General features: G+C 35.6%; 1 protein-coding gene across 1 annotated transcript in view; it reads left to right on the forward strand.

The window, feature by feature from the left end:
• Positions 1 to 14,583, forward strand: part of LOC149144644 (CBS domain-containing protein CBSCBSPB3-like) — a 69,459-nt gene extending 54,876 nt beyond the window's left edge. The window contains exons 10-14 of the mRNA XM_089449042.1: positions 9,488 to 9,597; positions 9,733 to 9,863; positions 9,989 to 10,074; positions 10,200 to 10,289; positions 13,937 to 14,583. Of these exons, the coding sequence (XP_089305168.1) occupies positions 9,488 to 9,597; positions 9,733 to 9,863; positions 9,989 to 10,074; positions 10,200 to 10,289; positions 13,937 to 14,122 (603 nt within the window). The 3' untranslated portion in view covers positions 14,123 to 14,583. The remainder of the gene's footprint in view (positions 1 to 9,487; positions 9,598 to 9,732; positions 9,864 to 9,988; positions 10,075 to 10,199; positions 10,290 to 13,936) is intronic.
• The last annotated feature ends 462 nt before the right edge of the window (positions 14,584 to 15,045 follow it).

The following is a 15,045-nucleotide window of genomic DNA, read 5'->3' on the forward strand; positions in this document are numbered from 1 at the left end:
CTTCTCCACGCAGCGGCTTGCTCTTAGTAGTTACGTTGCAGTGGTTATTGGTTACCTTGCCGCTCCATGCAGCCGGCAACATTGCTGCTCCAGGGTTCCACCAGCCCTCCACGCAGCTAGCAGCTGAAACAACGATTTGTTATGTTCTATTTGCTGTGCTGGTAATTTTTGTTTTGCAATCTACTATGCCAGTCTCTTAACATTTTATCTACCTTCTAAATTTTAATCCAATTCAGGCCATGCATTATTATTATTAAATTGTTTTTCGGATTTCCCTGTGCTGTTTGTCTCTTTAAAACATGGGTTCAACCTCTACTTGCTAGGTGGGTGTTTATTTCACGGTTCCACCAAACCCTCCACGCGGTCGGCAACATTGCTGCTATAATATGTTATTATTTGATTCAATTATGAATTTAAATTTTATGTATGGATCAAATTTGAAATTTCAATGTATTGGTATTACTATTACTAATTAGTCTATTTAATATGCTTTCATTATTGAACAATGAATATGAACATGAAAATTTCAAAATTATATACATATATATAATATATATAATTAAAAATTATATTATATATACCTCGACGTCCCCCCGTCTCCCCTAAATTTCCCTAAAATTTGAGGGTACTCCCACACGTCCCCTTTGTGCGTCTCCCCGCACCCGCGTCTCCCCGCACCCGCGTCTCCCGGTCCCGGAGACTTGGTGGAACATTGTAAAATAATAACCTTATTTTTCTTCTGAAAATGTTTGAATTGAAATGCTTCCCTTCATTGTTCTTGCTATATATATATATATATCACTTGATAGTTTAGTAATTTAGAAACTTAAATAGCTTCTTTAAAATAATCCTTTTTAAATTACCTTTGTCATTTGTCTCTTCTTGTGCTAATTGACTATCTTTATTGTCAAAAAAGCTATTTTTCTGAAGTTTTGCTACAAGTTTAACAAATTCTTCATGTGTCATTGATCCCATAAGTCTTGTCATAATTGCTAAAACTTTTAAAATAATAACCTTAATTTTCTTCTGAAGATGTTTGAATTGAAATGCTTCCCTTCTTGCTATCTATATATATATATATATATATATATATCTTTCTTGTGCTAATTGACTATCTTTATTATCAAAAAAGCTATTTTTCTCAAGTTTTGCTACAAGTTTATCAAATTCTTCATGTGTCATTGATCCCATAAGTCCTGTCATAATTGCTAAAACTTTTAAAATAATAACCTTATTTTTCTTCTGAAAATGTTTGAATTGAAATGCTTCCCTTCACTGTTCTTGCCATATATATATATATTACTTAATAGTTTAGTAATTTAGAAACTTAAATAGCTTCTTTAAAATAATTCTTTATAAATTACCAAAGTTCAAACACTATTTTTTAACCTCAAAACTTCCTTTATATATATATATATATAATTTCCTTCAGCTTTTTGGCATATAATAGATATTTTTTTAAATAAATATATTGGATAATTTCCTCCACATAAAAGTTCAAAACTTATTATTCAGGAGATATTTGTATTTTTGTTTTTTTTTTGCTTTACTTTGAAAGTACCATGGTTTCCAAACCATGAGCTTGTAAACCACTTATGACAAATTAATTATATAATATTTCTTCTTTGTACACTCTTAAAAATGCTAGTAAAACTCACCTTTTACTTTTTCACATGCACTTTATAGTACTTGGAAACCTTTTTTTATATATCAATGATTTTAGCCACGATCCTTACCTTTTTATTTCTTCTTTCTTAATTACAAGAATAAGAGTGGCCAAAAGCCTAATCGTGGTCAAGGACTTGTAGAGTAGGGAGACCCCAAGAATTTTATGTGGCCAATTTAGATCAAACAAACAAAGCTCTAATACCAAATGTGACAATCAAATATGGTTCACAAATTGAATTTCAAAATTATTTGGAATACAAAGATATCCATTTAGGATAAATAAATAATATAAAAATTATATGATATTACAAATGAGGGCCTCATTATAAATACTAGGAAGGAGTGCCCTTTTATTAATAGACATGTCTTTTTGATAAGATACATCTTTTCATTATAATGTCTTCACATTAATTAATTATTATTATTATTAGTTATATTTTTATATATATCTATTTTTTTTTATGTTTATAACAATGTCTAGGTGGTTTCATTTGCTTGTAAATAAGAGATTTCACATAGCAATAGATGGGGAGAGGGGATGGGCCCTTGTGTACGCATTGATCTGGAGTTAGAAACCATGTTGCGATTAGTTCGTCTCTTGGTGCCCCTAGTTGATGGGAGCATTGAAAACAAGGAAATATTCTACTAAGTGGGATCCAGTGTAGGAGGTCAGAGAAAATGGGCATGAAGTTTGAGATCGTCCTGCATGTAAAGGGCTAGGCATTTCTAGTCTTAAGTACTAGAAGAAACTGGATAGGATTTGGATCCCCTAGAATAGACAATGTAATCTTTTGTGGATCTCATAATAAATAGGGCAACAAAATATGAAGTGCTCCTTTGTCTCAACTTCACGAAGATAGCGCAATGAATAAATCCTCTCTTGTTGTACGGTGAGGTGATTTGTCTTAACTTGAAGTCTGTGTGAGCCCACTCAGAATTGGCCTAGGGGAACGCAAAGAGAGTGCGTCCAATGACGATAAGTGTATGGGGTTTGGATAATGAGTTCGTTCCTCACGTCTATGAAGTGTTCAACATGGTAGCCATCTTCAAAGATAACTCACCTTGAGGGTCTATCCAAATGACTTGCCATCTTCAAAGATAACTCACCTTGAGGGTCTATCCAAGTGACTTGTACAAACTATCTTATATGTCATCCCAAAGGATCTTGTTCAACTCTTGTTTAGTCTATTGGAGGTGGATAGGTGCATCCATGGAGTATTTGTAAGGAGGAAATCGGTTTGTTGAAATACCAACGAACTCCAAAAGGTTCTGCATACCAACACTTGATGCAACCATGAGTGTGAGATAAGGTAATGGACTCTTATGAGCAATAAGCCAGGTATGGGTATTGGTCTTGACTTAGTGTTGTATCGGCGAAAGTCCAAATGTGTTTTTGAAGTGAAACAAGGAGGAAAATAGTCTCAAGCTGAAAGGGGTGAGCACCAAACTCTAGAAGGATGATGTGTTAAGGCATTGTCTATTTGCATGTGATAATGCGTTGAAGGAAAAGGGTTTATACTCTCTCAACTGAAAGCCCAATTGGCTTACAATAGACAAGGTCCTTGTTGCAAAATCTTGCGAGCCTAATGCAACAAAACCAGACCTTATGGCAACAAGAGAAAGGGTTGCTACTATCACCTTAACAACCTTTCTCTTGCTCTTTAGTGCTATTTAACCACACGGAAGGCTTCACTAGATTAACTAAAGGATATTATAATACTTTGGTTCAAGGTGATGGATACGAGGTCTCTAATATGGAACAAAGTACCAACAAAACATAGAAAGGCTTAAATATTGTATACTATAGTGCAAGTACTCTATTACTAGACCATTGGTATGGCTGTTATAAGTTGGGGTTTTATTAATTTTCCATGATAGAATGCACAATGTCATATAACAACCAAAGAAAAGGCCTTTTAAGGATAATCAATGAAAGGGAATTAAGACTTTCCAATAAACACCTAGGGTTAGGTTACTCAATGGGAATTTAGGGTTTAAAAAACATGCATAAACAACAAATGAGGATGTTGTTAGTCCTAAAAGGGAAGGATTAACCATGCAACAATGCTAGATTTTGCTTTTATGTAATTTATTGATGCAATTCCTAATTTATGAACCATAAACATCAACAAAAATGTACTTTTTATGCAGCATTTCACCCAAAAACCCTAGCGGTTAACCCTAGACGTCTAGGAACAAGGAAAAAAAGAAGAAATTTAATAAATAAAGTGGGTTGATCAGCACAATAATATGATTAGTGCCTTGTTTAAATGGGTTAATGGGGTTTTTTAGGGCTAAATTTTTGAGAACAACCTTGATGAAGTAAGGGGATGATGTTTGGTACATCAGATGGATACCCCAACAATTTGCATTATGAGGGAAAAATTATATATAAGGAATATACAATCAAAGTTTCACTATAGGTTTCAAAGAGCACAATTTTGCATGTTGTAATGAAGCAAGATTTCAACATAGATTCATCATTTATTCATGGCACGAAATAGTAACCCTACTAACACAAACACAATATGAAAAATATAGAAGATAAAACATTAAAACTTTAAAGATTTCCAAAGAAGCACTTCTTTCGATTCCAGGAAAACATCTACATGCAAAAAACCGTCTCTAAGAGACACTTACATCATAAAAAGATCACATTTCGCCCAAGTCGAATGAACGACACTGATTCACATTCTTAGAGAGAATAGTAATACAATGTTTGATGATGAAATGAAATAAAGGGAGCCTCTACTTATATGAGGCTTACAACCCTTATTTTTACAAAATTAGAAGTAAAATCTCTATTACAAGCTTATTTGAGTGTTCAACAAGTGTGAGGTTACAAGCCAACTTCATAATAGCTCAAAAACATAACTAATAGTGCCAAAAGATGCCACACACAACCACACACATGGGATTAAAGCCTCATTTACTATGATGTCATCCTCCAAAGGAGCTCAAAATGCCACAGTGAGAAATAGGCCAATGAGTGCACCATACTCCAAAACATAGCTCAAAGTCCATGGGTATGCCTCCAAACCAAGGTGCTTTACGTCACCCTCGAAAGGGAAAGAGGGGTGATGTGGCAATGTTGTTCTTAAGCAATGAGTCAAATATTGATGTGCAAGCCCTCCCTTGTCGTCTCAAGTATAACCATGATCATCCGGGTCCCGAAACAAGCAACACCCATCAAACTGTGTGTTAAGTCCATTTAGGCACTTCATTAATAAATCCAACACGAAGCCTCACTGGTTCATTGTTTCGGCATCTGGCGGCTCTTCAAAATGTCAAGTACCATGTGGAACCATCATATAGCCCAACGCTTTTCTCTAGGTGGGAAACACCACATCAACAACGTCATATTTGCTCTTTGGAATGGGTAAAACAACCTTTGGTATGTTATTGGATGGAGTGATAATCATCTCTCCAGAGGCCTTTGCTGCTTTGACAATACCACCTAACAAAACACTCCCAAGATCAAGTGAAATGATCAATCATTAAGGACAATAACCATAAATACTTCATAGTGTACCATACATAATGTTAGGGGCACAATAATAGTTCACACAAAGCTCACCTTCAAATGTGTAATTAGATTAAGTCCCGGAAATAGGTTACCTCCTTATGTTAGGGATGGTTAGATGAATAACTCTATTAGGTGTTTCTAGTCTTCGAGGGGAAGTGACATGTCCCAAGTTGACCCATCAATTCATATGTGCGTGTGAGAATGGTGGTCGCGGAGTGGGAAAGATTTCAGGGGTAGGTGTCATAACCATGTGACCAACTAATGGAGGTCCAACCTCCTGAGTGTATGAATGTAAGGAGGGAGAAATCGTGGAGGCATGAGTTACCCTTTTCCTTGACCTCCTTTTTCCACCCCTCTGGTGTGCTTTTTACTTCTTTATGATTTATCTTTATTTGGGTGCATAGCTTAGGAGCCCAAGCTTGCTTTTGAAATTTTACATTACCCCTTAAGGATGAGCTAGTTTATCACTCATCAGGGTTGGGACAATACAAGAGTTCGTTTTTATGGATGAAGCATCATGTGCTTGAGGAATTAGGTGATGGCTAATGAGCAAGGGTAGAGCTCATGCTAGGATTTTGCCCACGCGCTAATCAAATCTCCCGACCATATTTTGCATTTTATCTTTTTCTTTCATTTCGGCTTTCTTATGCTTTTATCTTTCTTTTTTAGCTGCATCAACCTCCAAGGCAAAGTTTTTGAGGCCTAGACTCAAGGATGAGGCTGAAAGGGTGTCAATCCGAATGGCCAATGACCACCAACCTGAAAAATGGAGATGAATAAGCGAAAAGATGGAAAGTGGTAAGTATGGCATATCTTGGACATGCTACTTCAATCAAGGCCTCCCCAATAGTGTCCTTCCTAAAACCCTAAGGCCTTAGAGGAGGCCCCACTTGACTAGGGTCAAAGACTAACCTTCTAGGTGAAGAGAGGGAATACAAATATAGTCATTGATTGGTGAATTGTCTCGTTTGCCCTTTGATCCATATATTAGTATGGCAATGACATTAAGTAAAAGCACATGATTGCAAAAATGGTTCAAGTACCTACCAGTGAATGACCCAGCTTCCTTCAAGAAGGAATGTTGGATGGGAGAGAGTAATCTGACCAAAGCAAGAAGTGGAGTATCTTGGTATCATGTTATGTGCTAATCATATAGGGCTGTTGGCTCTTTGGCTGTCCAAGGAGTCTCCTATGTGGGTAAGAGTTCCCAAACCTCTAGGCTATTGAGGACTGTAGGCCAAATGAGGGAATCCATAAAAGATAGCTTGGATGGAATGTCTTGAAAACAATGAAGGAAACATTGTCTCTCAAGAGCAGCTAAGGATCCATAACCTTGGTTTATGCGAGTTCGACATGCATGTGGAAGACAAAAGTGAGGCCCTAAGTGGAAGTGCTGGTGACCTGAATTTGCATTCCCGTGAAAAAGAAATGGTGGTCTACTAGAGTCTTGTGCAATGCATTGAAGATCATCACCTTGGTTTTACCTAGCTTGACTGTCAAACATTGAATATCATGAAAAAGTGCCAAAGCATCTAGTTGTCTTTGCAGCCCCTCTGGAATACCAAATCATCAGTGAAAAGCAGGATAGAGGTCAAGACCTAGTGTAGGAGGCATCCATCACTGTCCTAGATATGATCTTACATGGAGTATTTTTATGTATTAGTTATTGCACCGATGTAATGTCCCGTCCCATGTTGTCTTGTCCTGTTTAACATTTTGACTCTGTCAAATTACATAAAAATAAAATTAAAATAAATAAAATAAACTAATAATTAAAGCAGAATAGTTAATTTGGCATTCGCAGTTTTTGGACTTTAGATTTTGAATATAATATTTTTATTTTTTTAATAAAATTATTCATTTTTTATTGGGTTGAGAGGTGATCTCCAGCTTAGTATGCTAGATATGTGTAACATAATGTAATGTCATGTAAACATTTTGAGTTGGTCAACATAAAATAAAAATAAAAATAAAAATATGGTAGAGATGTGTAACATAATGTAATGTAACGTAAACAATTTAACTCATGAAAATAAAATAAAAATAACCTTATAAAAATCAAATAATAAAAAAATATAAATGACCCATGGTATTAAGAATCCATGGTATTGACACATGGTATTCACGCGGAATATAACCTATTTAAGGGGAAATTAAACTAGCCTAGATCCATCTTAGTTTGATGTTATATTTAGATACATAATTAGCTGTTGAAAATGATGGGGTTGAATCCATGTAGCCTTTAAAGGTAAAACTTTTTTATGGATATGTTCACACTGGGCATTTGTATGGATCTGTTCGGTGGCCCTATGGCCATTTGTATGCTTTGTTTCCATTGTTGAATGTATGAATACATAATGTGTATATATGCGTATAGAACAATAGCTGCTTCTTCATTTTAATGGTGTCTTTGTTAATCACTTTAATATAATATCTGTAATATATTCTCTTAATTTATGCGTAATAATGATTCTATAGAGCTCTGATATATCTAGGATGGTAAGTTTAGAAATGAATAAGCTTAACTATGAAAGTGAGCTGGGGTGAGGGGAGGAGGTGGGGGAAATATTAGGTAAAATGTAATTATTACATTTTATCTAATATTTCTGCCTACCTCCATCCACTTTTTACTAGTTTATATGGGGTAAAATATAATACTATAATATTACATTTGACCCAATATTTCCCTCAATTGGTCCACTTATTGTAAATTTTATTTTATTTTTATTTTTTGTTTGTTTGTTTTGTTATTTGGTTTTTTATATTTGAAGTTTGAAAGTAAACAAACACAATTATAAAATTAGCAGGGGTGAGGGGAAATATTGAGTAAAATGTAATATTTAGGCTGGGGGTGATGGGAAATATTAGGTAAAATGTAATAATATTACATTTTAATTAGTATTTTCACCCACCCTTGTCCACTTTTTATTGGGTGGGGGTGGTAATAAATAGTGGGTAACATGTAATACTATAATATTATATTTTATCCTCTCACCCGATACACTTTTTATTTAAAAAATTCTTTATATTTGAGGTTCATAAGTAAACTTAACTCTCCTATGTAAACATTTGATCCCAATATGGTAGAGATGTTATAATTTTTAACATTTTGACTCGGTAAAAATAAAATAAAAATGAAATTAATAAAATAAAATAAAAAACATAAATTAATATTTATATTTATTTTTAGAATTATAATTAATAATTAAACCACACTAGATCCATCTTAACTCCGGATCTACCAAGCGCCGAGAGATCAAATTTCTTGAGATGCAAACCTCTTTTAAAGTGAAAAGAGATTTGAGTCCTCTCGGCACTTGATAGATCCAGAGTTAAGATGGATCTAGGCTGGTTACATATAACATTTGGGAGGATTGAAAACAATGTCATCAGCTACATATGTAATGTTGGATGAAGAGGGTATGACTGTATACAGAAAGAAGTGAAAAGTAATGAACGTCATGCATGATATTTCGGATGAGTTGAAGCAAATCTTACCAAAGTTTTGAACAATACTATGCTTTCTTTTTTGGTTATTTCGTTATGGATAGCTCATTTAGTTTAAGAGATTTCAGTGCAGTTGACTTCATCATTTTCCCTTACAAGGCATCCTTGCAACCGAATATTGGCATATACCATTATGGTTCTGATTGTTGTCTCGCAAGAAATATTGTTATTAAATTTTAACTCTTACATAGCTGCCATTTGTTATCATGTTGCAACTGGAACTGGATGACCAATTTGGATAGATCCTGTGGATGCAGAATCTTGTTGGTTGCCTTTCTGATTTTACATTTTTTCTATTTTATATCTTTCCTTCAACAGCTAATAGTTCATTTTCTTCTGGATAATCTTGTCTGTGATAGTTTTATTCTGCTGAACAACTTTCCTTTGAACTTGTACAGTTTATGGTTTGAAATCCTTGAAATATGTACCAACTGTTTAGACAAGCTGTGAAAAGGTTGCTAAGAGTTTCAGTTAAAATACTTCTGCAACAATTATGCATGCTTGCTCCTGCAGCCTTATACCGCTTAGGCTTATAAGAGATATTTAACTGCTTGAAACTTGACCTTATCATTACTTTTGATTGTTTGCGGAAAGAGTATGGTCAGTAGTGTGTCTAGATTCTAAAAGTGATAATTTACATGCGTAAGTGCACTTATTACAGTTTTCATACATTATTCATCATTGCTAAAATGAAGCTAACACAGATATTGCTGTAAGCATTCCATTGTATGTAAATTGTGCTTTATCTACACGAGGCTCCTTAACAAACTGGTTGTCTATTTGAAGGTGGGAGGTTCAAGCTGTGCTGCAAGTGACACAGCAAGCACAATGATGCAGAAATTCTGGGATTCGACTCTGACATTAGAGCCACAGGAGATTGATGAGGATGGTCACAGGTATAATTAGATATAGATTTTATGCTATGACTGTGAAGTTGGACTTCAGAGGTTTACTGCTTACTTGACAGACGGGGCTTTATCAATGGGTTAAGCTTTATTTGGCAATACCATGCTTGTTATATTGGTGTGCAGTGATTTCTCTCCAAGGCAGTCAGTTGATGGTATAGAATCAGTAAAATCAGGATATCCATTGTTAGGTCTTGCGAATACATTTGATTTTAAGTTGCGCGATTCTAAGGGGCGCATTCATCGTTTCAACTGTGGTATGGACTGAACTTCATAGAATTACACTTCTATTGATTATCATTTGGGTTCTGGAAGTTGAGACTACTTTTGTAAAAGGATGATACAAAATAGATACTGATGTCTAATGTTGTTTTGGTGATAGGATTTGAGAGCTTGACAGAGCTTGCTTCTGCTGTTGTTCAACGAATAGGAGATGATATTGATCAACTCCGGCCACCTCAGATTTTGGTACTTAGTTACTAAATTTAATTTTAGAAAGCTTCTTGATAGTGACCAAATCTTATGTATTAGAACATTAAATTTTCAACATGATATATTTACATGCAATTTTATTTGATGCTTTATGGTGGCAGTATGAAGATGATGAAGGTGATAAGGTCTTACTCTCCACTGATGGTGACCTTGTTGCAGCTGTAAATCATGCCAGGCAAGCAGGTTTGAAGGTATTGTCTCCTCTCCAAAAAGGCAGTTAGTATTCGATAAGATATATTAGCTGTGCGTTGCATGAATGTAGTACATATGAAACCTTACTACTTTAAGGATTTAATTGTATCATCCAGCACAATTTTAGTCGTACTTCTATCGAGGTAGTATTGTTTTGTTTATATAGGGGTTAGGGTCTCACTTTATATCAATATTGCCTACTGCTGTCCCCTTTACTGTTCTCTTAATGTTCGCTTGTTGCTATGAAATAATTAATGTAGGGCTTCTGACTCAGTAACCATGGTAATCTGGTCTACTGTTCTTTTTAACTGCTGTATTTTTACTTGTCAAATCACTTATGGCATTATGTTTTTTATTCATCATAATGTATTGGAGATGTCTCCTATAACAAACATTTGAGATCTGGGGATATATTTGGGTATGCATGCGATAAATAAAAAAATATCAAGTTTCTTGAAATATAAGAATTAGTTAATTGTTCCTCTGGTTTAAGATCTAAATTCTGGATAGGCAGCAATGAGACCCAAAACAGGGAGCCGAAAGATGATGCCCATATCAGGTTCTCACAGAAGTAAATCATCTTCAATGGCCTTCGTTAGTCTACATGATAGAAAAATCATGCCTAAAAATTGCAAATACACAGGAAAAGCATCATTGAAATTTATTTTTCACCAGGGAAATTTCCTTTCCTTATGGAAGTTACTTTAACCAAAAGGCATACGAAACTGAAATCTAACACAAGTAACGATTGAAAGTAAGCTCATTGATGTTTCCTCTTCTCTGCTCAAAAAAAAAAAAATTCTCTCCATCCTCATCTTCTTTCTCTTCTGCAAAATTGCTGTGATGTGAATTTTGGTCACATGCCATGTCTCCTCTTCTTTTCTTGCAAGTCTCCATAAATGTGCAGGTTTGCCAAAATAATGGCATGTCTTCAGAGAAGATTTTCATTTGCTGCTTTTTTCTCTTCCTTTATTGTCATTTCTCGTCTTTTCGTCATGCCTTCACCCTCGATTTTTCTGCAGGTGCATTGTCAAAATTTTCTTTCACTTGAAATCTCAAATTCATATTGTTCTGCAATGAGAGACCATTCACATAATTAAAGAGCGCATATCTTGTCATTGTTGAGATATTCAAGGTGGTTATAAAACCTCCTGTAAGACTTTTGCGGAATATTCAGCTTCAGTGATTAGTTCTCTTTCTGGCATCTCCACCCCTGTGACAAGCTGGTTCCAGAAATATTTCGACCTAGTGAGATGGAGTCTCATTGAAGTGTCTTAAACAGTCTTCAAGTTTATTCATTAGGTGCAGGCCTCGGGTCATGCTTGTCTGATACATCGACATCAACTTCTCCCAAATTTGATGAACACAAGATTCATTTTTCAAGTGTGGTAGGACTTAATCAGCCAATGAAAAAGTTGCCATTGAATGCTCTTTCCACCAACAGAGATGCCAAGAGCAACTGTGACTGTTCCAAACACTCCACGATAATGCTGCTACACCATTAAAAGATGATTTATCATTTGGCTTGTAATGAATCTGTGCAACAATAAAATTATGAAATGTTGCTTAGTAGCTTGAAATTCTCACATGTATCTCCCCGAACAACCACCCACCCTGACTTAAAATCAGGTTGATGAGGAATAGAATAGGACAGATTTTCTGAAATGTCCGCAAGGGCAAATGGTCTATGTGTGGGATGGACAGGTTACATCTATAGGAGGCTGTGCCTTTGCAGAAAACAAAAACAACAGTGTATGTAAATGGAAAAAGGTGGCTAAAGCAGGAGACAGTGGTAGGATGCTACCAAGGGTAATGCAGAAAACAAAAACAACAGTGTATGTAAATGGAAAAAGGTGGCTAAAGCAGGAGAGAGTGGTAGGATGCTACTAAGGGTAATCATGAACAAGTCAATGAGTCGCTTATCTTGGTGGTGCATCATAGGAATTTGCTGCTATAGTAAGATAGCTTGCAATTGCAGACATATATGGATAATAACAAATCAGTGGTGGCCCACTATGGAGGACATCAATACTGCCAGTGATGTTTGGTCCTGAGTGAGGGAGGATGCTATGACATTAACCCAATGATGAGAGTTTCCACCATTTATTACTCAACAATCCAACAGATCTGCAGACAACTTTCTTCACTACAAATATCTCATAAATGCTGTAACTCATGCTGTCAAAAGTTGAGCAATTCATTGTCATTTATCATGGTCTTCCCTCAAAATAAATTTTCATAGCTACAGCTAAACAAATTGCTACAGGACAAAAGCATGCGCAAGTATAATTGAGTCTGCCATATCATCAAAGAGATTATTTGTACAAAACATATCACAGTAGACTCCACAAAACTCTCATCAGCGCAACCAAAATTTAAAAATCTTATAAAGGGCATAAGGAATTTTGACACTCAGACAGAACTTAAAAACTGTTTACCGCTTAATTCCTCTCTTGGATTTCTCCTACTTGTCACAATGTTACAATAATCTGCTTTTGTACTATTGAAATCCAACTGCACAGCAGCCTCCCGACAATAGAGCAAGATCAAACACACATGCAGAGATGTACTCAAACAATTTGTACCAAGATGATGAATCCAAAATCTTCCTTGTGGATACAGTAGCATGGAAAGGCCTGATTATTGATTCATGGCCTTTCACTTCGAACGTCATTTGACAATTGTTTTCTTTTTTCTTACTAAACATTATTTTGAGTCTTGGCTGTTTGTTATTACGTAAGGCTGCAACATCAAACTTCTAACATCTACTATTCTAACAATCTCAAGGCATAAACTTGAGTGTCTGTTAATACTAGCAAACTGACCATGTATTTAAGTATGGGGGATTTACGCAGTGCATTATATTAGATATCATTTTTGGGATTCAACTGCGTTAAGTAAGTCATTCAAACGTATGACCATTTCCATGAGAGGTAGTCGTAACTGACTAATTTCTCATGATTTTTGAATAGTTCACTTAGCACTCATTGCATCGGGTGATGCTCACAGGGGTGAAGAAGTGGGATTGAAACTAGTGAAATGTGGAGAACGAATCACATAGCATCAATCATCACTTCCGGGGCTTGCACCCGGTAACCAGGACTTCCCAGGAGGTCACCCATCCCAGAACTCCTCTGGCTCAAGCGCGCTTAACTGTGGAGTTTTTCCCACAATCAAGCCCACTTAGCTTGCTACCCCATTTGCAAAACCTTAGCAAGTATTGTGCCTCATGAACCATTCAAGTAGAGATCCCTTGACTCTTTTTGAATTTAAGTATGGGGGATTTACGCAGTGCATTATATTAGATATCATTTTTGGGATTCAACTGCGTTAAGTAAGTCATTCAAACGTATGACCATGTATTGTTTGCCATCTCAGATTATGATGACACTGTAAAACGAAAATTAATAATGCATATAATTTCAGAAATTATAGACAATCATGTTGCATGGAGAGCGGAGAAATACCTTGCCAATATAACCATCTGACAGCTTGAAACTTATAATTATTGGCCTTATTATTAATATGTTTGGGCTTTCATGCATGCTGGATTACTTTTCTGTTCATAGTTTCCTATATATGCTGCCTCTATGATAAATGTTACTGCGTTCTATTGTCACATTGTCTAAATAGTCGATGGTTTCAGGGACTGAAATTGCATGTTGATAGCCCGGTTCCAGAGGATAAGAAGACAGTTACGTCTACAGATTCTGTTGAGTTGGATCTTGCACAAAGGCATGACCGGTCTTCATCATACAGGACAGTTGTTGTAGGAGTGGCTTTGTTGGCAGGTGTTAGTATCTTGGTATATTTGAAAAGATCATCCAAGTAAAAGAACTAAACACGATTGGCTTACAGGATCTCAAGGAAGGTAGATGCTTTGGTTTACAGTGATCAATTTAATATTGACACATTAAAGTATATCAAGGAAGGTGGATGCTTTGGTTTACAGTGACCACTTAATTATTTCTAGATTTTAGTTAAGGAAATAGTAGATCTGTTTCAGGGTTCAACCAGATGTGGATTAAGCTATCTCATTTAAATTTTAGTAAAACCTACAAGGCAGCCTATGATTGTAGTGTACTTGAGATAGAGATGGCTGGCCTTTGTGGTATTTTGTCATGCTTCTGTAGAACTGTGCTGTGATAATCCTGTATAAATTTGTCCTCAAACATGCTCAACTACTCAACGCCTCCCTTTCCCAGCTCACCCTTTCATTCAATATCGGTTACTGACAATGCTGTAAATATGAGATTCTTTCATGTATTTCAAAAATTTTGACCATTATTCTCACCTGTTCCTGTGCAAATTTGGTATTTGATGATAGAATAAGAGTCAGAAGGTTTGGGTTGCTTTTCGTTATTGGAAGCAAATTAATACGACACTGCTCTGCCAAGTCATGATATATCTTTTCATAAGGGCCGACTACACACATCATATGGGTGCAAAAGGTATTCCTGTAGTAAGGTGCAAAATGAATGTAATTGTAATCCTATGCCTGTCTTTAGAATTAAATCCTCCACCTCAAGTTATCCTAAAGTGTGAAAATACAAATATCAGAAGCAATTTTACCAATATGTCCATGTAAATCCAGTATTTATAAGACCAAGAGCAAACTACTTCTAGGTTTTCCCCTTAAAATAAAAGCTATACACATTCTCTTACATTGCTGTTAAGAGACATGATAAAATTTAGAAGTATTTTTTTAAAATATGTCCATGTTCATGAAGTCAGCAAACTAATTCATGGCTTTTT

The sequence above is a fragment of the Pinus tabuliformis genome, chromosome X (assembly GCF_031772625.1).
Source record: "Pinus tabuliformis cultivar Carrire ecotype Pingquan chromosome X, CPIR1, whole genome shotgun sequence".
Taxonomy (NCBI): Eukaryota; Viridiplantae; Streptophyta; class Pinopsida; order Pinales; family Pinaceae; genus Pinus; species Pinus tabuliformis.